General features: G+C 36.7%; 1 protein-coding gene across 2 annotated transcripts in view; it reads right to left on the bottom strand.

The window, feature by feature from the left end:
- Window positions 1–26,394, bottom strand: part of TRPS1 (transcriptional repressor GATA binding 1) — a 262,838-nt gene that overhangs the window by 6,670 nt on the left and 229,774 nt on the right. For both annotated transcript variants that reach the window (XM_073330288.2, XM_073330289.2), the window contains exon 6: window positions 6,275–6,397. In XM_073330288.2, the coding sequence (XP_073186389.1) occupies window positions 6,275–6,397 (123 nt within the window). The remainder of the gene's footprint in view (window positions 1–6,274; window positions 6,398–26,394) is intronic.

The following is a 26,394-nucleotide window of genomic DNA, read 5'->3' as shown; positions in this document are numbered from 1 at the left end:
TATCAGTTAACATACTGTATTTGTTTACTTAAACAGTCATTAAGTGCCCAACCCAATATGTGCTCAGTGCTCTCAACTCTCCCTGATGACAAGTTCTGTGTAAGAGCTATGTAGTATTTATTATTAATTATTATTATTACTACTGCTATTACTATTATGTTGGGGAAGTCACGAGGAGTGGAAAAAGATGAAGGAACCTCCAGAAGGGGAGGAAGACAGGACCATATCGAGGAAGGCAGAGGGAGGGAGACTAATCTGATGAGGTTCAATAAGGATAAGTGCAGGGTCCTGCACTTAGGACAGAAGAACCCTATGCACAGCTACAGACTAGGGACCGAATGGCTAGGCTGCAGTTCTGCGGAAAAGGACCTAGGGGTGACAGTGGACGAGAAGCTGGATATGAGTCAACAGTGTGCCCTTGTTGCCAAGAAGGCCAATGGCATTTTGGGATGTATAAGTAGGGGCATAGCGAGCAGATCGAGGGACGTGATTGTTCCCCTCTATTCGACATTGGTGAGGCCTCGTCTGGAGTACTGTGTCCAGTTTTGGGCCCCACACTTCAAGAAGGATGTGGATAAATTGGAGAGAGTCCAGCGAAGGGCAACAAAAATGATTAGGGGACTGGAACACATGAGTTATGAGGAGAGGCTGAGGGAGCTGGGATTGTTTAGCCTGCAGAAGAGAAGAATGAGGGGGGATTTGATAGCTGCTTTCAACTACCTGAAAGGGGGTTCCAAAGAGGATGGCTCTAGACTGTTCTCAATGGTAGCAGATGACAGAACGAGGAGTAATGGCCTCAAGTTGCAGTGGGGGAGGTTTAGATTGGATATTAGGAAAAACTTTTTCACGAAGAGGGTGGTGAAACACTGGAATGCGTTACCTAGGGAGGTGGTAGAATCTCCTTCCTTAGAGGTTTTTAAGGTCAGGCTTGACAAAGCCCTGGCTGGGATGATTTAACTGGGAATTGGTCCTGCTTCGAGCAGGGGGTTGGACTAGATGAACTTCTGGGGTCCCTTCCAACCCTGATATTCTATGATTCTATGATTCTATGACACTGAAGTCTTAATCAGGACAGAGAGTATTTAGTTATCCATTTGCCGTCTGCCCCAAAGATGCAATGCAGGTGGAGAGAGAACTATTATGAGAGACCTCTTATGTGAGCACTGAAAGTACTTTTATAAGAAGCAGAAGGAGCAGGGGGAGGGACCATAGCCAGCCCTCCCCACAAGACAGTGGTGAAAGATGGTGTTGAAAGATGATACGTGCCACTCTATTGGGCAGACATTAAAGGAGAGCAAGAACAGTCTAAAAGTCATTTCAGTTTGGCATTCTAGTAGCTGATGTTGATCTCAGCCAAATGTGCACAGAATCCTAGGGTGGCTAAGGGCCAACAGACTGCTCTGTGCCCTGCCCACTCAGAAGTGTATTTGGATTTTTTTCCCTCTCCTTAATGTCATGTTAAAGTGTTGACTAAAATCTGGACTAAACTCAATATTTTGAACAACTGGTGCCACATGTGAGATGTTATAATTTATATATCTGTACATTGATAACTTTAAATTAACATTAAAAAGTCCAGTATTGGACTTCATTATTTTTATAGAGCTATTTTCTGTCTTGACTTGCCATCTTCGTCTCCTCTTTCGCCTATTTCTCCCCCTAAGGTCGCCTCATTCTAATGGTTAATTGCATCCTAGCCACAGCTGCTACTTGCTAAGCTGTTACTTTCTATTAAAAATCTAAATCAGAAGAAATATAAACTTTGATTTAGACATTTAATAAGTAGTAAAATTTTAACTCAGCAAAAGAGGGGCAACTGAAACACAGTTATCTCAATGGGATAGCAGCAAGGCTAAAGTGGGACAAAATCATGTTTAAGAGAAAATTAGAACATTTGAATATAGGTATCATGCAAATAAATTGCATAATTTACATTATTAATAATAATTTTAACATGCATAAATAGGAATATATACTTTCTAGTACTAGCTCAAGGATCTTTTCTCATCGTAAGACTATCCTAAGAATGTGTCATAGGAGTATGGTGAAAAGGGTGCTCAATGCTGTTGAACTTTGCTTCATCTCTCACATGACAGTCTTCTTATTCACCCACTGTATTACATTCTCCTAGCAGTATGGATTCCTGATCTGGTTTGACTGCTTAAACAAAACATTAATTTTAACTCCTCCTATTACAGGGTGTGAGCCTGCAAATGATTAACACACTTGACTTTACTTATGTGAGAAGAGTTGTCCACAAGCCTATTTGCAGGAGCAGGTCTTTAAAATTGTATGCCAGTATGTCTATACTGCAATCAGACACACATGGCTGGGCTGTGCCAGCTGAGTTGGGCTCGCAGGTGTAGGCCTTAGGGACTGTTTAATTACGGTGTAGATATTTGGGCTTGGGCAGAAGCCTGAGCTTTGGGACCCTCCCACCTTGCAGGGTCTTAGCCCAAATATTTACACTGCAATTAAGCAGCCTCTTAGTCCAATTCCTGCGAGCGCGAGTCAGCTGGTATGGGCCAGCCACAGGGTTTTAATTGCACTGTAGACATACCCAAGTGTTTAACATATGTGCCTGATCCTGCAAATACTTAAGCATCTGAATTACTTTACTCATGTGTCTATTCTCCAACTGAGTTAAATGGACTAGTGACTTCAGCAGAGTCACTCACAAACTTAATAGTTCACATGAATAGGCAGCAAACATATATTTTGATACTTATGGACTGTTCAAGGTATATAGAAACTATACTGGAGCCCTTAATGTGGTGAATAATAGAAAAAAATAGCAAACATTTTATTTTTTAAAACATCTTAGATTTGTCAGAGATATTATTACATCTTGCATATTACATTTTTATTATGATCATGTGATTTGTGAATAATTTGCCCAGCTCTCTACAGTTGGTCAAATTATAAAAAAATGTGATTAATTTATTTTAAAAGTATCACAAAATTCACTGAATACATTATTTGATGAATATTATTAGACCTCTTAGCTGTTCAACATGACGTGAAATTGGTGTGACCTGACTATGCTAAAAGAAAGTGAGTCTGATACTGAAGTTCTTACTCCAGGGCAACTCCCACTGAATCTGTTTGGGAATCTGATTTGATCTGAGTACGAACTGTTGAGATAGGTCACGTCATCCAAGTCTGATTAAGATTAGAGGGATGCAAAATGAATAAAAATACACTATAATTTGTGGCAAAAGCCAAAATGGTTAAATTCTGGTGTTTTGAGAAGAGCGACACTATAGGAAAGAGATCCACTTTTTTGTGTTTACAAATCTACACCCTGTGTATATTCTTGAACATACAGCATTTATAATGAGCTAGATACAATTTTCAGCAGTAAAAATGTTTTTAAAATTGGCCAGTTGAAAATGACTACAAATGGTAAAATGATTGTGTGTATTTGTAGGGACCATGATAAATTTGTGAGGTTTTGATTAAAATGAGCAACAACATTCATTGAACCATGTCTTAAAAATAATTAAAAATTAATCAAACGTATCAAAGAAGTGCTAATGTGAACCACAGGAAAAAACACTAAAACACAAACCTTTGCCAGTCACTATTAACAAGTGGTATTTGAGATTTCACCAACAAATTTTACGCAACACTGAACTGTTTTCTTCCAAAAATTATAGATTCAAGTTGAAAAAAAACTCTTTGAACTTGCCAAATTGTTTCAACCAAAATCCCTCCTCCCCCACCCAAAAAAATCAGAAAAAAAATCAAAGTGTTTTGTTTCAACATTTTTAAACAAAATGTTTCAATTTTTTAATGCAAACAATGCTTTGTTTTGAATTTTATTTCAATTTTCTGTTTTGAAAAGGTAATCTCCCCTCCCCCTCCAAAAAATCTAATGAACAGAATGTTTCCTTTGACCTAAAATGAATTGTTTTGGAGGTTTCAATTGCCAAAAAGGACAAAAAAAATCATTTGGGTCAACCCCAAAATAAGTTTTTTTTTTTCCAGTTTGGACACCAAATGAAATAATTATTTATTCAGACAGCTCTATCTGAGATATCAGACTTATCTGTTATTTTTAATATAGAGAAACATAGTATCTTAGCTACAACTGTATGATTACCAGTGGCAAATATTGACATTATAATGGTAATCACTGTACATGTAGATATTAAGCATCTAATCAGAGTTTGGTGATTAAAGGTCCAAAGCTTGCAAATGTGGATAATTTTACTCACAAATGTAACATTGTTTAATTTAATGGGTTTGCTTACACACACAACTCACTTTACTCACATAAATAAATACCCACAGGATTGGGCCTTAAATTAACAATCACATAATCCTAGCCTTCTTTTATAGACAATCTGAATAATGTTTGATTTTCCAATAATAATCACAAAAGTAAGTTCAACCTCCATTTTGGATGCAGAATAGAACTCGGTGACATTTTCCCAGTTTATTTGCCAAAAAATGAAGTTTCAGCTTGACCAAAACTATTTGCGAATTCAAGTCAAATCCAGTGAATATTTTTAACCAAAAAATTTTTTTTGTCAACATGTTTATTTTTGACATTTTAAAAATGAAACATTTGACTTTTCATTCTGAAATGGCATTTAAGAAATGAAACAAACAAACAAATCCACCAAGCAAGCAAGCAAACAAACAAACAATAAAAAAAAGCATAAACAACACCCAAAAGTGAAACAAAACAAAAAGAAAAAAAAATTTGGGTTGAACAAAATTGTCTTTCCTTTCAAAATCTCTTTAGCACACTCACAAGGCATGCATTTTCTTTAAAACAGAAAACATATTTGGGACTTGAGGAGAACTTCATGAGGATGTTGTATTCAGACAGTTCCATCCACAGATCATTAGTTGCATGTCAGTCCAGCGTGTCCCAAGATGATGTTTGACTGGTTGGGTTGTTTTCTATCTAAAAACTGTTCTATTTAACCCCAAACGACAGCATTTAGCAATTACAGTTGACATTTTAGATTGCTGGTCAGGCTGCAATTAGAATATTGTAAAAAAAAAAATGTATTTTCCAGAAAACAGCTGCCATGGGACTTGAGTAAGCAGTAATGTCTGATGGCTTGCACACGGGACTGGGGATATGATTTCCAGAAGTACCTGTGTCCCATTTTCAAAGTGACTTAGGCACTTAAAAGCCAAAGTGTAACTGAAATTCAATGGAACTTAAGATCCTAAGTCACTTTCAAAAATGGGGAGAGGGTTTTTTTGAAAATTTTGCCCTGACAACCATAAACTCAGATTTCTAATCTTGGCTCTGAGCCTAACTTCACACGTTGCCTTGGCAAAGTCCCAAACTCTTTACCTTAATTTCCCTGTCTGTAAAACAATGATAATTACCCAACTCACAGGGATGTTGTAATAATTAGTTAGTTAATGGGCCCAATTCTGCTCACCTTCCTCTCCCAAGTAATTCCATCAAAGTTATTAGCAGAACTCACATAAACTCATATTTGACATTTGGGCTCCATCCTAGAAAATTCTGAGTACTGTACTTTAGCCCCAATCCGAAAAAGCCCTTAAACATGGCCTTGCTGAATCACTACCAGGGTGCTCAGCACCTTTCAGGATCGAGCCCAATATTTGAATGATGGAAAGCAAAATAGATAACCAGTGATGATATTATTATTACTTACTTCATGCCCAATCTAATAAAATGCTGAATTTTACTCCTGCAAAGTACTGAATGCCTTCAACTGAGCAGCTTCAAAGAAAGTTGAGGGCTCTCAGTATTTGTAGTAGATTATAAGCATCACATAGATTTGGGCTCTGTATATAAGGAAAATAAAACAATACAACTTTAAGATATTTATTAAAAGAAGGGAAGGGGGGAAAAGAGAAAAAATATAATTATATAGGCAAGAAGCAATGTTTTTATTTCTGATTTCTAATTTTAGGAACTTTTTTTCTGGACTCCTACCCAAATATGAGCTTTGTTCAATTTGGAGAGCTTTTGTTACAACATACTGTATGTATTTAAATGAAATTCCCAGAAAGGAAACCATTTTTCCTTATTCTGTATCAAAATAATTAAATGCATCACTGGTGATCTCAAACATGTCTCCCCACAGCATCCCAGCTTGTTTCATAATGAATCACATCTGATCCCAAAGTGACCATACTGAAAAAAACCCTGTTAGGAAATTAACTGCAGGCCAGGGAGTGGTAGTAATCATACAACCAGACAAGACCACAGCTGCCCAGCTTCAGCTTAGCTATATAAACCTTTTTCTTGAACAAACTAGTAAGTTCTTCCTACCGAATGAAGCTTCTGATAGAGGCCACACGCATTGCATACATATCCACCATTTGCATTCTTTCGCCAGAGAGAGGTCTTTGTGGTCAGGCAATTGGCACAAAAAACTCCTGAGCCTCTACGTCTCTGAAACAGGAAGAAAAAAAAAGATAGGTCAAAGGTGAGTCACATGATCTGCGGAGTTAGGACAAATCAACACAGGAGTTTTGTCTCTAGACTGGCAACAATGACAGTATAAAACCACCCGGCCCATAATGAGGTCAGGTTCAATTGTGCTTAATAGTCACCACTGATTTTCATTATAATTAACCCTACAGTGATGGATGAGGTGTGTGAAACACCAAAGCCTTTTCAGAATAACAGCTTTAACTTTTTGAACTTTAGATATTAGGACTTTAATGTTGGTTTCTAAATGGTGAATTCTGAAATACACTCTTTTGGACCTGACAGAGAACACGCTGCAAAGCTTTGCTGTTTTGTTCACTGCGCTTCCATTGCGAACCCTTCTTTTTTTTTTTTTTTGGTTTGTTTTATTTCAAAGTGAGATCAGCAACAAGTCTAAAAATACATCATTTCCAATTAATTCCAGTTTGCATCTGCTCATACCAGTTCCTGTAGCAGAGCTTATACTTCATTAACAGACTGCATGACTTTCAATTACAGTCTTTCCCCACTTAATTCTAAAATCTACATATACTGCCACATATTTCCCACAGCCAGCTGAGAAGCAGGAGTAACCTCTGCCAAACAAATAAGAGTAGAGTGATACTAATGAGACATCTTTTGAACTTCATCCGAAACTCAGACAACACGGTCTCATCAATGGATTGATTGATTTATTTTATTTTAGTCAGGCAAAGAAAGACACGGCACAGTTCCTCCAAATACAAATTGATTTTTAACCAGGCTGAGTGCTGCATTCATCAACTTTAATAATGATCCAAGAATATTTAGAAATAGACACGTTTATGAGTATTGCGTCTTACATTTTTTCTATGGAATAATGATTTCATTAAGCTTCTCATTTAAACAAAAGTAAGGCTGTGTTTGTGGGCACAAATACTAACAAGCAGAAAATGGAATTCTTTAGCTGAAAAAAAAATCTGAATTTCAACTCTGCTCCCCACTTGCAAAGGAAAGAATTTAATAAGAAGTTTTCATCACAGATAAGAATGGGTTGGTATGGGGGAGAACAGTCTGGGTGAAAACTAATTTCATTATAAATTAAAAATTACTAATACTATAACTCAAAATTTCAGGGTTTCATAAAATTTAAGTAATTTATTTAACTTTAATCCATACTGTGGAAGAGTGGTATTCATGCCAAAAAAATACAATGGTTATAATTGTACTCTGATACATTTCAAATGGAAAGCTTTCTGCAGACATAATTTTGGCTTCAAGACTGGAACACTTTCTTGGCATTGAAAGGGCATTTGATTCATCGGGTGTTTCACAATGTATCACTAAAAAGACCTGGTGAGCAGCCAGTTCCCTATAGGGTAATTTTTCCATCCAGATGCAAGTGCTATCAGAGGCCCTCGTCAGCTAAACTAATTATGATTTTGCATTTGCTGATGCCTGCTCACTCCAACGTTCGACATCCTCCATTAATCATCAATACAAGGAAAATGAATGAAACGTAAAGAAACGAGGACCGGTAAGCTGCACAGCCATAAAAATCTGAAATGAGTGCAATAATTTAACAAGATTGGGGAAATGTTTTTAGTGAGCACAAAGTCAGGCGAACAATTGCCCTTTTAAACCAAGAACACAATTTTGTTAGTATAGCAGATTGTGCTACTTTAAGGTGATATAATCAAATCTAGACGGTTATCAAGATAATCTCTCTTCCACATTATTCCCTTACTCCTTCCCCTAAATCAGAATCAGCTTTTTCTAAATCTGGATGCTACAAGTCCAAACTGTATATGACAGAGTTCAGCATGCACTCAACTTAGTGCATTTGTTAAATGTAATCCATGTTGGGAACGCATTTTTACCTAATAAGTAAATAACTGAAGCGTCTCGTTTCTTTTGTGGCTACCCAGCCAGCTTATCTTTGCCAAACTTCACCTGACTGCCAAATTATTTTCCTTAGGGTGTAATAAAAGTTTCACTAACCTAACCCCAATTTGGTCCATATGAAGGTTTCTAAATCAAAACAACTTTATATGGCCAGGATGCAGATTCTATCACAGAACCACTCTGTTATTCCTAGTGTTTCCTCCTTGAGAGTATGAGTTCTTGGTGTGGTGTGTTAAAGAAGGTGGAGTATTAATTTGAGTGAGTCTATCCACCCTTTTCACTGTTCTGTGCCTGATGGCTGCATGCAGCAAAATGTCCTCTAACAAGGTAATGGAAGACATAATAAATATAAAATTATGACAAGGTAACCCAGGCTGTAGCATGTCCAAATAGCTTTCTCACATATATGAATGGTGGAACCGAAGGTGCACAGAATTCATGGAATATTTACACCCTACACCTTTGTTAGGCTCTATGACATTACTGTTGCACAGCATTGCTCAAAAGAGTAATTTTAATTAATTTTAATAAAGAAGGAAGGTCCAGGCAAGGCTGTACATTAATTCCAATAAAAGGAGATCGTGCTAAGTTTTGAGTAAGTTCCCAAAACTATGGAAAACAGAATCACAAAAGTTGTATCTCTGCTGACTTGGTAAATACATTTTTTAAAATATTTTTTGAGATTTTCAAAGCAGTTCAGGGGATTCAGCCACACGTCCGCCACTATAATTAATTGAAGATATGTGGATACATTCCCTGCACTGATCTGCAAATTCCAATTACTGCCTTTAATTAATTTAGCTTATTTTTTTACATTTTATTTCTATGTCACTTTCAGTTCATAGTAAGATAATCAGAGATTATCTTCCTTCCATCTGAGGATCTCAGTGTGTTTTAGGAGCATTAACATCCCCACAAGGCAGGTAAAAAAATATTATACCTATTTTTTTTTTGAAGCAGACACACAGAAATTTTAAGTTGACTTGTTTGAGGTCACTTAGGAAGACTGTGGCAGAGTCAAAACTCCTGACTCCCAGTTCTGTCTATTAACCAGAAAACATCCTTCCTCTCAAAGTATAACCAAGTATAATGCTCACGTCTTGTGAGAAACCAAGGGAGCTATTTTTATAAGCGTACATTTGTTTACCTTAAAAACATTATTGTTATGTAGTTTCCTTCTCCTAATGAAACCAGTCTTTTAACAAAGAAAATATAAAAGTATCCTTTTTGCTCTCTCCAAATAGTTTCTGTTGTATTTAAAGTTTTACGAAGGCTGATGTCCAGCACAGATTATCAAAAAATATTTATTTAGTGTAACTTTTGTTTTTAACCCATATGTATTTTTATGGCTTGAGCCAGCCTAGTTTTTACTCTACAACCTTTGTGTTTGCTAGTAACTTCCAGTGATGATGGCAAATTCATAGCACGGATCCTTTTTCTATGACCTTTGTTAAGGAGCAGTCATTATGGTCCCAGGTCAACAAAGCACATAGGTACTTAAGTTCATCCCTCTTCAGCAAAGCACTTATGTACATCCTTATGGCCCTCTGACTTAAATAAGACTTATGCATGTGCTCAAGTGCTTTGGTGAATATTGGCAGCAATTAATAGAAATTAGTCGTTAGATTTTTTGGCCTTTCATTCACATGAACACATACACTATCATAGCACAACATTGTCACAACAGCAGCCCAGGAAAATTACAGTGACATAACCAGTCATCATAGGGTTTGACCCACAGACAAAATGGTCTAATTCTTCAAACAATGCCACTAGTACTAATTGGAGTTATCCATGTAAATATTCTGTACATTCTTGGGAGAATAAATCCAAAGGGTGTAAATAACTAAAATATGTGTCTACTCAGTCAATCTTCAGTCGTCTGGATCTTTATAAGCGCTATATAGTAATCACAAATCCTGAAGGGACCACTATAGTTAGGAGTCTGTCACTGTTTCCATTCCAGTTCCTAGATTTGGGTGTTTAATATCTCGGTTGTCTCAAATCACATAGGGCTGAAACTTGGCACACATGTTTGTCAGCCCAGATGTTGCTATTTTTTTGTACTGAAAACTTTATTTAAATCAGTTCAGCTGTTTATAATGTGGAGACTGGCCAAAAATGAAAAAAAAAAATCTCAGGTTTTTAGAAACATTTTGACAAATCTAGGGCTGTAAAGGCTTAGTTTTAGAAAAAAGAAAAACATCTTCAACTCTGACTAGCAGCAAGGCAGCCACATAGGTTATTATTTTGGGGGGAAAGGGAAAATAATTTTATACAATTAAACTACGAAAGTTTGTAATTAGTCACTGAGCATGTGCAGTAGATCACTCTTTCTAACTGTTTTCTATGAATAGGAACCATATTGAAACCATGTAATTGCATAACATCCCTTGATATGCAGATTATTTACTCACATTTTTTATGGTTTCATATCTTGGCCGTTTTAAATCAGATCAGTTTGAAACTTGGCATAGATGTTGTCAAGCCTGAATTTCCCCAAAATATTTTTTTATCTCCTTAAGCTATTCTTCAGTTTCCAATACTTTATTTAAAACAGTACTATCAGTAATTTTTAATAATTAGAAAAATATATAATATCAAATGACTAGTCCCAGTGCATTCATTAGGAGTATTTGCAGAATCAGGTCCTTGTTTTAGAAAAGTAATAATGCACATTTAATAGTACTTTATAATTAAAAAAAAGTGCAACTTAGTACAGTTTGTGATTAGAGCTTTGCAATTATTGTTACAGTGTCACTATGCTTTATGCTTGTTACACAAGCACTTAAAATATAATGAACTTATGCCATTTATGGGCTTAGCTTAGAAAGCACACTCCTTCCGCTCCCCCCCACGCCCCCTATAACAAGATAGCCAAAACTACAGCTTAAGAACTTTGGGGCTTTAGCTAGCTAGACTAAGTAAGGGTTCTAATACTATTTGGGTACCAATGAAAGACATTCCTCTTTTCAAAATTCATGTCAAAGGATGCTTTTTAGAAACTCAAAAAGGCTCCACTGGCATCATCCAAACATTTTTCTTCCATCACCAGTCTTGGTTCTTGGACATAACAATACATGCCTGCTTTGCTGACTACTTTCACTTCTCCATCAGGCAATAATGAGGGATGATGCCTGAATGGGATTCTTTGACATTTCTGGCTTTCTATTATGCTAGAAGTGGAACATACTGCAATCTGGTTCCAGAAGACAAGGCACACAGAAATCATAAATAGTAGCACAGGATGAGTGCCTGGGTGGTGGGCTGTATGATACTCTCCTCCATTAGGGATAAAAGACGGAACCTTTCAGCCCTGAAACATTTGACTGCATGCTCACTGCACAATTTACAAACTTTCCTAAATTTGTTTGATCAAAACTGTTTCACCTTCCAAACTTATGGAAGCTACCGCACATCATCAAGGGTTCTGTCCATATGCAATTTTTCAAATTTTAGTTGCCATGTTTACAAGTTAAAAAAGTAAAGTGGTTTTTTTCTGTGTCTTCATAACTCAAAAGAATCACCTTCAAGAATAGACCAGAGAAAATTTCAGCTCCCGAGTTTGTTTTTTTCAAAAAGATACAAATCTGAAAAGGGAGTTAAAATGGAAATTGTTTTCAACTTTAATTAGGAGTTACCAATCACCTCCTGAAGACATGTCAAAGTGCCAAACCAAAACTCCTCAAATATAAAATACCTACTCTCAGGTACAACAGCAGGAATTACTTATTTTGAAAATGTGTGGCAGAGGGGGGAAAAGGAGAGGAATGCCAAGAGAGAAGTTAATATTACATGCATAATTCAAACTAAAAGTTTAGTAGAATTTTTGATGGCTTGATGCGACAATATCTTTCAACTTCTGACAACACACTCTGCATTGACAACTATTAACTACAGGAATCAATTCTTAGGGAAAAGCAAAATTCAGCAGAAGTATAGAAAGATCAGAGATTTTTTATAAAAAAATAAACATTAATATCAGAGCAGCCTTTGGAAACTCTACTCTTCCATTCCCCTGGGGAAATAAATATTTTGATGTGCAAGTAAAATACATTTCAGTTTTTTATAGCATCATAAAAGAAAGAGAGTAGATTTTGTACCTGGGCTGGTAACATATTTTGTAAGATGTCTTTAAAGATACAGTACCTTTCACTAGTGCAAAAATAAATCAATAAAACCTGGCAGTCCACCTCTCAGTTAAAACAACAATAACAAAAGTGTACTGAAATAGCCTACAATACTAAGATTTCAATACCGTTACAACTAGAGAACATTTGCCAGCCAAATCAAGAAGAAAATAAACAAACACACAAACCAGATATGTAAGTAACAGTAAGCACATTTGTTGTATCCTTCATCCATTCCCAATTCCTCACCCTTTCTTTACTTGTCTTACCCTGCCAAATGATATTTAATCTTCATCTTTACCCAGGAAGATGCTGGTGCCCGGCAGTTACAGTCTAAGTGCTACAGGCTGGAACTGATCATTATTTAATTATTGGTTAAGAGCTATACAGAGCTATGTGATTGCATACAGAATCATAATAATACATTCTGTGATGCATTACCTTTTCCCTATTGCGTTTAAGCACTAACCTGTGACATTCTGGAGTGTGCAGTGTCTCTTCCCGGCAATGCAAATTACAGAGGAATAACTGTAATTTCATATCTTCCCCCAAGATAATACCGTGAGGACTGACATAAAAAACTATGGAGACATTTGTGCGGATTGTAAATTCTTTGGCACTGAAGCTATTTTCTTATTAATTATGTGTGTGTACAGTGCACTGATAAGCTATTAGAAGTACTTTCAATTGGAGACATTTGTTAGCATAGTTTACAATGAGTTAAATGATTAACTGATGAAGCATTGTTTTAAACAACAGCGGTTTCTTAAAACTGCTATTTTATCTAGATGTGAAAAGCTTTTGGGGGCCTGATCCTGCAAGCTGTTGAGCAGCCTTAACTCCTGCGGCTACAGCTACTAAAATATGGTATGGGCCTGTTCGGGCAGAGTTTTGCCATTGACTTAAATGGCAGGAGGATTCAGTTCTCCGTGCAGGTAAATCTAATTTCTATTTTTAAAGGTTTTAATAACACAATTAAAAAAATTTATGCCGGATTCCTGAATTTTCTTAACAATAATGATATCATTTTGTAATGACTGAAATCTATTCACGAGGGGAAAAAAAATCCTTCTTCAATAACTCAACAAGTCAATTACACAGGAAAGTACTGTAATAGGCTGTCCCCCATCAACTAGCTCACGTACACGACTTCCTTTTCAATTACCAACTTGTCTGCATTGCCATCTGTAAAAACGAACACATACCTTGTGCTGCCAGTTTCTGCTCTTGCACTTCCATTAGTGGAACTGGCTGCAGCTGCTCAAGAAGAAAGCACTGACTGTCTTTGTTTTCCTAAAGCTTAGTTCTATTTTTCTCCCAACCATGCACATATCAACTCAAGATAATGCATTGTCTCTACCAGGGTGCACTCAGAAATACTAAGGCCCTGTTTAATTTGTGATCTGTTTTTTCTTCATCAGAGTATACCGTAGCAGAACTACCAAGGAGCCTCTATCAGTCTCTCCATCACCTTTAATACATTCGCACCAGAACAGATTTTATCAGTAGCTCGGTAACTGTTACAAAAATAACTACATGCTACTGACTGGGCATTTTCACACATTTCAAAACCATATTGAACAGAGCACTGCAGCTGTTTTAAAATTAATATTTAAGGACCAATGGAAAATAAAAGTAATTAATTTTAGGATTAATAATATTTCATGTGCAAAATATTGAGTATAATATACTAGGATAGAACAGATAATCACTCTGTGTGTGTGACAGAGAGTGAAAGCGAGAGAGAGAGCATGTGTGTGCTCTGTCTCTCTGTCTCTCACCCCAAATACTGACTATAAACTTCTCCCCACTAATGATATGCTGAAAAGGAATCATGCTCTATTACATTTCTGAACTACTGCCATTAAAAATCAGCCATTAGTTCACACAGATTTCTGCTTCTTGTGTTATTCCTTGTGTTTTGTGGCTGCTGCAGCATAAGCATACTAAGAGAAATCTCCAGATGAGATTTACATCCTTTATATTAGTTAACAAAATTTTAAAACTAACACCAGAAGGAATGTAAGACAACAAATACAACAGTTATTTATTTTCAAGCAACAACTGTATAAATTATCTTCAGTACCAGTCCTAGACTGGAAATGGTTCCTGCACTTTAATTTCTTTAGGGCTAGATCAAAATGTTCAACCTGGGGTGTTTAAAGTTGGGACTGTAAATCTATAATTAGGCACTTATATAAATGGACACATTTCCTGAGGTGCAGAGCTTTGTCAGTTGAACCATTTATTTAGATGTCTAAATGTGGAGTTAGGTGCCTAAATTGGGCACCAATATTTGAAAATTTGGGCATAAATACACGGGCAAAGACTCTTCATTTATCTCATGAAATAATTGCATTGGTCAAATGAACCAATAAAAGTGTAGGAAAGATCTGTCCATATTTTCTTTAATTTTGAAGGACTGCAGTAGCAGCCCCAGCAGACATTTGCAGAGCTTATGTGGTAATAATGTGGTAGTTATTGAGAGACCCAATCCTGCAATCAATTCATGCTACAATGAGAGTTTCAAGCTTGAAGCTGCTGGAGTTCCTGCATCTCACCTACTGGTGTCAGGTTCCCACTTCCACAGAAACGGACACCACATGGGCAAGATACGTTTTTGTTTTTTAAAACACAGCCATTTAAAAAGCATTTCCTGACCTTATTAAAGTCTATTTGATCTCTGTTAATCGAGAATGGATTGCAAAGCACTGCTCCCTCTAATAGGCAGGTTTTGAGAGTAAGAACTCTCACTTGCAGATTTCAGACACCAGCTTCCAAAACCAGATATGGAAAAGCTCTTAAGGGGTAACATTTTCAAAAGCTACTAAGTGACTTAGAATCCTCAGTCCCATTGACTGTAGATGAGACTTAACCTCCTGACTCACTTAGGTGCTTTGACAATGTTACCCAAAGTCTGTCAATTAAATGTGAAAATATTTACAATTTTACTTTTTGAAATGATTTTCTAAAGTGTATCCTTACCCGTAATCCAATTTTAAGACACTCTTTAGGGCAGCGAGGAAAATTTTAAAAAGGCACAAAGGGTAGGGAGACGCCTGACTGCTACTGCAGATCAATGGGAGTAACTTGCCTAACTGACACTTGAAAAATCTTTCCTGGTATCTTTAATGTTAAAACATTTAATTTCTTAAAAACAACAACAAAACACTTCACATAGGGCAGTTATCCTACATGCACTTCTTGAGGAGTTAAAGGAAATACCCCTTCAGTCTGCTGACTCCCAATCTCCTTGATGCATACTGGTATTAGGGTCAGATCCACATCCCATTGAAATCAACGGGAGTCTGCCCATTGATTTCATTTAGCTTTGGATCAGGCCTTTATTGCAAGCCTTGTCATGTGATAGTGCTACAGTGGTTTCCATTAAAAAAAACAACGTGTACCAATCAATATGACTCAGTTACCATAGTTATTTCCTGTTGTAAGCTCAGGGAGTACCTGGGGTATTCCAGATACCACAGTGTAGTAAACAGTGGAAAGTGATGGCCTTTTAATAGTGACCTGACCGTTTTCATCTGATCCAATCCATCTCAACTAGTTCCAGAGATAAAAAGATAATATGGCACTGGTTAGATCTAGCCTAAGCATCTTTTTAAGCCCCATGATCTTACCTTAAGCAAAATAATAGATTTAGGGATACTTTTTATATTTTATATTCTTATACCTATTCCACTTTTAAATGGATAAACTCTTCCCTTTTTAACTTAAACTTTCTTTAATATGTTATAGTTTTGGATCAGATATAAAGATTTTTCCTTCTTTGTATTTGGATAGGATAATGTTATTAAAATAGAAACTTATTGAGTTCGAAACCATTTCCACTATAGATTATGTACAGGTGATAAATTATTTACAAAAGGCCTTCCCTATTCTCTACAATCAAAAGGAAATATATTGGGAATGGTTAAGAAAAGATTAATAAAACATCAGCTATAAGGTCTACAACAATTACAAGGTATGTCCCCGTCCCCAGTTCAGATTTAAATGCATATTGTTTTGTTGCAGAATTAATTTAGGGTATTCTGTGGTTTTACTTATAAATACAAAGAAGAGAAGGAAAAAGAACAATTTCCCTACCATTATGGAGACATTTCTTCTTGAGCACTTCCCACGTCCCTTCCTTTAACAGTCCAGGACTTTGGAACAAGTGAAAAGAGCAAGTTCTATTCATGACACAGGATGTGTTGGGAATTTTAGGCCAATATTGGTATACAGACCTTCAGTCTGATAGGATGTATTCAGTAAAGGTGTTAGATCAATAATGAGTCACAGACTATTAACTAAAAACTTTCAAAAATCTATGATATAGTATAGGACACTGTACAAAAACTGATAGTTTATCATGGAATCTTAGCGTTAATAGATCTGCAAAAACCACAAAAGCAAAACTCCGGTGGTTAGTATTAGGAGGGAAAATCCCTAGATTCCCCATCAAGTTTGGTCCTGTAGAGGTAGCAATGTTTGTGATTATTTGAATCATTTGAATGATCTCCTTGAATTATTTGTCCAGAAACATAATTCATAGCAAAAAATTTGAGACAGACCTACAGCATAGTAAAAGAGAACATTTATTTTGTTAACATATCCAAGTAATAATTTGAGGTTCCTCTTCCTGTTGCTGTGCTATGGATTTGTGTTTAATGTGTCCAGTGTATTTTTATTCACAAACATATACACACAAACACATGAGACTATAGCTACAGACCAATTATTTTTATTTTATTTTCAGACAAATATGTTTCCAATGTCTCTGGTCTAATTGCTACTTTCCCTTTAACATTAAAAGAAAGGGGCACCCTCTTAACTTGCTCAAGGCAGCAGTTTCATAGTTCACATAGTTAGAGTCCCTTCTTACCGCATATAGCCTGAACTGCACTGAAATGATTGTTGTTAATTCCAGTTGGCACTGTAAGTCTATTGCTGGCAGCAGTCACCATTCTATTAAATGGCATCAGTTTGATATCAGCAATATGGGAGCCAAATGTAAGAAACCAAGAGTGCTTTCTCCATTGTGAGTTCTTTACATATAGGGTGAAATTTACCTGCGGAGTGTCAGAGTAATCAGGCTTTATCTGGGAAAAACACAAGGGATTGGGAAGGTAAGATGGGACCGTGAGGTACAAAGCAAGCCTTCCTCCATTGCCAGAGCTAATTTACCCTACACTCTTTCTGAGGTACCACTAAGGCTGCTTAAATGAAGTTGCCTAGGCAGCAATGCATTGTAAATGCATTCAGTGCCCTCGCTAAAGCAAATGTAGAACAGCAACTCATCAAAATAATCTTCATGGTAGGTAAATATTATTGCATCCATTCTACAAGTGGAGAAGCAAATGTGCAGAGATTGATATGACTTGCCTAAGGCCAGTGGCAGAGCAGAAATTAGAACTCAAAATGAACTCCTAGGTCCTGTCCCCTGATCAGTTCACTAGATTATGCTGCTTTGGTTTGTGGACAACACTTTTGTGGCTTCCAGTTCTATACACTGAGCTTCCAAACTACTGGTGCCACAAATGATATGATGTCACCCTGCAGCCTGACCACTGCTATTACCAGTAGGCTCAGAAATACCAGTTTGAAATTAAATGTTAGTCCTTGAACTTCCCATGCAACTAATGTGTGGGCAAAATGGCTGCAACTTCTCATTAAGAGGCTACATTCAAAATAATTTCTGTTGTACTGGTGAAGCCATGGCTTTGATCCTCTTAAGAATTTCCTTTTAAAATTTGATTCAGTCTTCCTTAGCAATGAATGTCAGATTTCTCTCACTCTGTATATTTATTACCCGGTTAAATCCTCATGGCTGACAGAAGAGGTACTCAGGACAGGAATATATTTACAAATGGCAAATCTGATATTTAATCAATATGCTCAGAATTTTCTCCCCAGGGGGGAAAACCAAACCAAACCGAACACCCTCACCCCCTCCAAACTCTGCAAATCTTTGCCAAATGTCTTCTTTGAGGGACTGAACAGGGAAAAGCTCTGTTCTCTTGAAATGTTACAAAAGAAACATGTATTGCTGTCTATGCTGTGAAATTAGGCTTTCACACCTTGTGTCCAGTAAGGTAGAAATAGGCCTGGCTATGAAAACTATATCATTTCCTTGCAATAAAATTGGCAGAAGGGTGTGAAGGGCACGGGAGACAATACAAGGTTCACATTGTGACAAATGCTCCACCCAGCAAATAGGGTTTTGGGAAGGCCAACACCACCCATCAATGGCAAACATCCTTGACGCCCGGCTCAGTCAGCCAGGACATGGTGCAGACACAGCACCGTTGCTCTTGTGAATAACCTCCTATCCATTGACATACGAATGCATGTGGCAGAAATGGGTTTTTATGGGAAAAGATCATTTTAAAATCAAGTCACTTATACTGATGAGAAATGTTAACTCTCCGAGGGGTTATACTTCAGATTAATTCCTGTCATTAGCCACTAGGGACATTTTGTGCCTGCCTTCTTTTATTACGAGGACTCCTGAAGTAATGGGCAATGTTCAGAAAGTACTGGACAGCAGCAGCAAAGTTAAACAAAGTTTCTTTGCTGTATATTCAACAGAGTTTTGTTTTGGGTCTAATTCAACTCAACTTCCTTTGCCCAACAAAGAGGCAAATCCTGCCCTATTTTATACCCAATGGAATCCCATTGATTTTGGTGTAGTTGCATGAAGTGAAGGCACAATTTGGCCCAAAGTTTGTAGAAAAAAAAGAATCCAACGCAAGATAGTGTGTCTCATTCCATGATTTTTGCCCTACTGCTTTTAAACTAAGGGACAAAACAAGTCTCTTTATTCCGTATTTGTAATATTAAATGTTTCTTCAATATTGTCATACATATTACAGCTTAAATCCATTGAGAGTCTCATTTTTACTAGAACTGTTAAATGATTAATGATCTTGTTATGAAACAGTCTTGTAGCTTTCTTACAGAATATTGCATTCTACCTAGGTCTTGCGTGTTAATTACTGGCAGATTGTAGAGAACAGGCAATTTCACAAATTTGAATATGTCATCTTTAAGTCACATTCAATTTAAAAAAAATCTGTGGCTCAATTTTGAAGCATTAAAGTACAAGTTTTAATGCGTGCGTGCACACATATAGACACACATTACACAGCTGAGTATTTCATACTCCTTCACAATGCACTGTCCTCTTTTCAATCCAGGATAAGAACATAAGAACGGCCATACTGGGTCAGAGCAAAGGTCCATCTAGCCCAGTATCCTGTCTTCCAACTATGGCCAATGCCAGGTGCTCCAGAGGGAATGTACAGAACACGTAATCATCATGTGATCCATCCCCTATCACCCATTCCCAGCTTCTGGCAAACAGAAGCTAGAGACACAGTTTTATGAATAACAAGAGATCAAATCAGTTGAAAAATGAAGAATGGCGGCAGAACTGCTCTGCCTGTTAACTTTTAATGATGGCCATTAACTCAGGGCCAGAGGTATATCCTTACTCATGCTGAATAGCACCAGAAGCAGCCCCATTTGAAGTAAATGGGACCACAGTGGAATAAGATACCACTGAACTGGGGTAAAAGTGTCAGAATTTGGCTTTAACAGATCTCATTATTTTAATTTACCCAATCATGGAGAATTAGAAAAGAAAGCTCAGTATTCATCAGTCTACACAGGAGCCTTATCCACTGTTTTTCCTGCATTTACGTGTCACTCTGCTACCCTGAATGGAATCACTAATTGCCAGGAAAGCTGCTACACATTAGATGTAGATCACTGGATGTTCTGGTACCTTTGAAACATACAACTGATTTCATTATGCACAAAACCCAATAATATGTTTTGCATGAATTTCTGTGCTTTCAATGGTGCAGCGAGTGGGGGCAAAGGGAGAGGACACACTTGCGTTGTATTTTAAATTTTTGCCAGATTTCAGTAATAATTCTAATAAACTATTAAATGATATACTTCACTGCCCATCTCACTTTTTTTCATTTAATCAATCAATCACTCAATCAATCAATCACAGGAGAGGAAGGAAATGTGGGTGCTATGGACAGCTACAGTGTTCAAATGAGATGAAGAAGTTGATAGACAATAGTTGGCAATATTAAAGAAAATGCCTAACATTAACTAGGTTTATTTTTACTTTATTTAAATAAAAAGTCTTCAAGAGAAAAACTTTTCCAATTTGGTCTCAGCCAATTTTAGGCCACACTGAATGTAAAATAAACTATTATTTAATCAGATTCAGGCATATTAGTCTCACTCCTGCTGACAACTTCAATTAGAATATTTTTGCTTCATACAAAGAAAAAAAGCACTCATGATCTTTAAACTACTATGGCTTCTGCAGAACATCTGGTTACAATTTTTGAGATATCCAACCATCAAACTTCTATCTCCATGAAACAGTTTATTCAAGATTTGTTTTAATTATCCTGCATTGCAAGCTTCATATGGCTTTGAAAGGGAGTGATAGGATCGCTCAGATGTTTTCAGATGCAAACATATTCAAAAGGATCAGGGAGTGATCACATTTACACAAAGAGAAGAGATTTTTATACAACTGCAAAAGTAAGTTTATTTATCAATGCCAAGAAACAAGTGTTACTTTAATTGTATGTTCCTCTCACCTACCCACCTTGTCTTGTGCATTTTGCAATTTCAGCTGTTTTTGTTTGGTCCTACCCAAGCTTCATTTTCAACTTCACTTGTAGCAATGCAATTTCAAGTAGTTACACCTTTTCTCCTTGTTTTGCCAAAGCCATCATGGACACAGTATGTTTCTAAAATTGTTGGTTTAAAACAGGAGATGAAGTAACAGAAACCTCTTTAATGTAACCAAGCAGAGATTAAAAAATGGGCACAGTAAGGCACTCCTGCAACAAAAGTTATGCACATGCTGAATTGTGAACGTGTGAGTAATCTCATTGATTTCAACGGGACTAGTCACACGCATAAAGTTAAGCATGCACATAAACTTTTGCAGAACTGGGCCTAAAACAAAAATGAAGAAAATTGCTGCTAGGGTCTGGTTTGATGAAGTGTATGTACCGTGCTCAGCTGAAGGGACAAAACTTCACTTTTGTAAGCCTGCTGTTTGTGTGGTAAACCAAATCACCACTGGGTCATCATTGCTAACTGAGATTATTAGTCTTTATGTGGTGGAATCAGTGTAAACTTTGGAGGGCATGAAAATTCTTTATTCATTTATTTGCATTACACATACGGATTAAAGGCAAGGTAATGTGGAAACTTAAACTATTTATTTTATGAGGTAACTATTTTGAAATCCATTAAATGAAAATAATGAAAAATGGTCTCATTATTCCTGTTTTCCAGTCAGCCAACATTTATCATTCCGAGTTAGATCTTTCAAGAAAACTTAATATTTTTTCCTTTGAGACTCGCTTCAAAGTAGACTCATGGGGGAGTTATGGCATAGCTTATAAGTGTAATGCTATTTCTTAAGCCACGGCCCACATTTCAATCTTTTCTCCACAGCAGCTCAGAAGAAGTCGGCAGAAGGCGTAGTTGTGGCACTGCAACCCATAGCCTTAATTTTCTTGTGAACAGCTGAGCTCCATTGATCCAGGGAGTAGTGAAAGTATTTCTAAACCCAGGTCCCCTACGTAGAAGCTTAATTCGTCTCTACTTTGCTACTGGGACAATCTATGCAACTGTTTTTTAATACTCAGGGAGTAAAATTCACCCCGTGGAGAGGGGTGGAGCACAGGGCCTAAGCATATAGCTTTGCTCTTGTTCTGTAAGAGGCGAGGGACTCTGAAACTAAACCCATCCTCCCAATGATCATTTCTGAGAATCAGTGAGGGCAAACCTCAGAAGGCTACGTTTCCAATGAGAAAAGCACCCCAAGGTTTGAATGCATGGCCAAACTGTGTCTGAACAAGCCAAATCTCTTGAATCTGTAAAACTGGGCAGGAAAGCCCTTGAACAAGCATACTCTTGGCTTCCTTTGGGGCTGGTAGTATTGTGAAAACAGCTTCACTCACTGAAATTTGGCACTTCTCTTCCAGTAACAACCAGGAAATGGAGCATACAGAATATGCAAAAATCAGACAATATATTCATATTCTAAAGTTATCCAAACATTAGTGAATCTCAAGAGAGGCATGGTTTGCATTTTGGATGAAGGTTGAGATGAAGTCTGATTTTAGCCAAACTAGCTGTTTCATTCTTACTTTTAAAATTCACTCCAGCATAAAGGACTGGCAAAAAAAAAAGACTATACAGCACTTAAATGGATAAGAACCTATCCCTCCCTCACACCTTCAGGCGGTCCCACCACATCAGAAAGAGGTGCATTTGTTGATCAGAGCACGGAAGCTTGTGCTGTCACTGGTTTTTTTACCGTGCTACTGTGAATAAAGGATTTCAGTATTCAGTGTTCTAAATTTTTTAAATATATGAAGAAGAGTAAATTCATTTAAAATAAAAATCCATGCTCTTCAGTTTATTGTTCACGCACTTGCTTTCTTACACACACTCACATGCATACATGGCATGCACAATCAACCAAAAGATATGTTTTTAGTGTGGTGGGCATTAGCCACGAGTTTGATTAATGTTAATGGAAGTCACGTGGCTAAATCCCTGTGCACCACTTTGGAAATTTACTTTAAAGTTTAAATATCATTAAGGTTGCAACACAAACCAACTAAGGCTAGGAAATGACATTTCATTAGTAACCCATTCCACTGTGAGTACTTCAGATACCTATTGCAGCATTTGCGGTATAGTAATGAACTGGCTAATGTGTTTATATAGCACCACTATCTACTGGAGGGAAAATATGGTAAAATATATCCAAACATGATGCATAGAACCTGCTATAGGCTGTGCTAAGAGACCTATTCCTTTTAATCGCTGGGTAGAAGTCTGTGATTTTGGATTTGAAGATATCTTGAGCTCTCTTTCCAATAACACATAGAGTAATGATAGTGATATGTCTGTATTGTGTATCATATATTAATATACAGTAGTACCTAACACTGCAGAATGTAACACTGAGATATAATTGTGGGAGGAACCTATGGGAGTGGGAACAAGTAGCACCAGTTTTTGCCTAACCAAGCTGATCCGAAAGACAGTAAACTCTGCAAGACTGTTTTCCATTTAAATAGTTTAAATCTTCCCACCTGTTTGTAATTATGAAAATTGCAATGGTTGCCTAGAATAGTTCAGTTAAAGACATTGGAATGTATGTAAATCTTCTCTTACTGTTGTAGAAGGATGGAAGTACCACCTTTGTGACATGTTCCCCCATATACTGACCCTGCAGGGTCCACTGTAGTGTTCAGGCTATGGAGGTTTGTGGCCAATGATCTTCCACTTTAGGGTGACCAGATGTCCTGATTTTATAGGGACAGTCCCGATATTTGGGGCTTTGTCTTATATAGCAGCCTATTATTCCCCACCCAGTCCCGATTTTTCACCTTTGCTGCCTGGTCACCCTATTCCACTTCTCCAAACTCATGGAGGAAGCCAGTGTAAATGATTGTAGAGATGGTGGGGTGATGGAGTGGGGGGCAGGGATCTGACTCCTCTTGAAGCCAATGGGTAATCTTTTCACTGACTTTAATTTGTTAGACTAAGAATTAGTTAGGTTTAGTTAGACTAAGAATCTGCAGGAACCTATTGTTTCCAGCTATGTGGTTTAGAAATTTTTGTAGGGCATTCCTAGAGCCACTACAGTTAGGAGAGCTCCGATTTCTACAGTATTGACCATAATTCAAATACCTGAGATCCTCCATGCAATTTCTATACCATCACCAGAAATAAATAAGGTTACGCAGATTTAACAGAGCAGGTTTGGCCTTTTATGTTTTACTTCAGTTTCTGATATAAGGCTAGATAATTTAAACAGGAACAAAACTTAAGATATTTTATTGTAAATCTGTGTAGTTCAATATTTTGTGGTTGAATTTCAGATGTATGCTGCAGTCTTTGCTAACATTGTGTGTGGGGAATAACATTGTTTTATTACTTTTATAACACACAAAAACAATGAGGAGAAGGTATTTTAAATTAAAAGGGTAACCTGTTGTCTTATGATTCATGTGTCCTTACTGCAAAAAAGATTTGGTACTCAACAGAAAATACATTGGGCAATAAGTATTTCACATTATTACATGTCCCTTTACATGAGTATTTTAAGTGACTACAGCAGGGCTGCCTGAATGTTACAAAGGGAAGAATTTGGCTCCTGGTGAATACATAACATTATAAAGATCGTTCATTTGGGGGCATGTGAAATTTACAAGTGCACTAAGACAATTTAATAATGATCGGGGTTTCTTTAAAAAATTATTAACTTTCTCCTCTTCTTGCATAATTATTCTTTAATGTTATTCTTTCTTAAAAAACAAATTAGATCTATGTACCTGCTTTTAGTATAAATCTTAGTGACTCTAGAGTGCATAGGTGATACAATATGCCACTTATTCCCAATGACATAAAAGATGTTTGAAGATAGTAGTGGTCTTCAAGATGGCATAGCAATTGAGCCTGGTTAGGGTCTCCTTAATGTACATGTTTCATTTGTCACTTTCTTTCTTTGTGGATTATACACACAGATTCATTATGACACCTGGTTTCCATTTGCTGCATTTAATGCTTCTTTTCTAATCACTTTTCATTGGTTTGGTGTTACATGTGGTGTCAAAATTAGATTTACTAACCCTCAGAAAACAGAAAGTAGAAATTCCCAGCTTCCTTGTTCATTTAAAACTAAGACCCTTTTCACTTTCCTTTCATGCCTCTTATGTACTTTCCTTTCAAATATGCTGAATAACTGACTTGCCACGACCACTCTTAACATAAAAGGAGTGAACAAAATAGTGTACACTTAACAAAGAAGAAAATATAGTTGTATGTTTAGGATCATTACTATAAAATGCATTTCACTTTAATTTATGTAAATTCTACTGATGAGAATAACACGAGCAAGACTGTTTCCTGCAGAACTACAAAATCCTTGTTATGTTGTACAGTTTAATGATGAGATGTTCACATTTAAATTGTCCTCTACCATGGTGCTTCACTTCATTTTTTCTAAAATACATATCTCTTGAAATATTATCATTCTTTCTTTGTGTCATCAGCAAATGCCAAAATTAGAAAAAGAGAGATCTGACAAAGATAAAGCATGACACAAAAGTTTCATGGATAATTGCCTTCACATACCCAGTTCAGCTCTCATCTCTTCTAATTTGCCTCATTACCATACCTTAAGACAGACCAGCAGTCACTCAACCCCCCTGTTTTTTTTTTCTGTCAAAACTATTACTGACAGGCAAATGGACAACACATGGACCATGAAAGCTATTCTAGACTATTCTTTTACAAGACTAGCCTCCAGCAGAAAACATATAATAGCTCGTATATAAACTGTATATTGTAAATACGCATACAGTGTGTGAATACCGTTCTACTCACTGCTTCAATATGAGTTAAACTAAAACATGTCTGAGAGCCATAAAAAAACCTCTTCCCTTATACTATTACAATATTATTATTTCAATGGAATTATATCTGAGAGATCAGAAGACAGTACACCTTACAATTCCCAACTTTCAGTATGACTGATATATGGTATTTTATAACACTGGCCAGTCCACTGTTGCAGGGGAAAAAATCACTAGAGTGCTGTAAACTTTGAATTTGTTCACATAGTGCTGCATTTAGTACACCCATGGTATCCCAAGAAACCTTTTGTTTTTACAAACCATATACAAATGAAACGCTTCATCCAATGTTTTTATTTCTTTGAAATTAGGTCATAAAAATTATCCATAGAAACCTACAATAGTCCACAGGGGCACAAGAAATATTTCAATATTAAACTTCACTGTCTATCAAAACATTATGGAACATACAGTAAAATGAGAAATTATTGAGACTCTTTACCATGTCACTTTTTTTGTTTTCTTATATATATATATATATATA

This window comes from Lepidochelys kempii, chromosome 2, assembly GCF_965140285.1.
Source record: "Lepidochelys kempii isolate rLepKem1 chromosome 2, rLepKem1.hap1, whole genome shotgun sequence".
NCBI classification, from domain to species: domain Eukaryota; kingdom Metazoa; phylum Chordata; order Testudines; family Cheloniidae; genus Lepidochelys; species Lepidochelys kempii.
The sequence above is the reverse complement of the archived record's forward strand: the minus strand, read 5'-3'. Positions and strand labels throughout refer to the sequence as shown.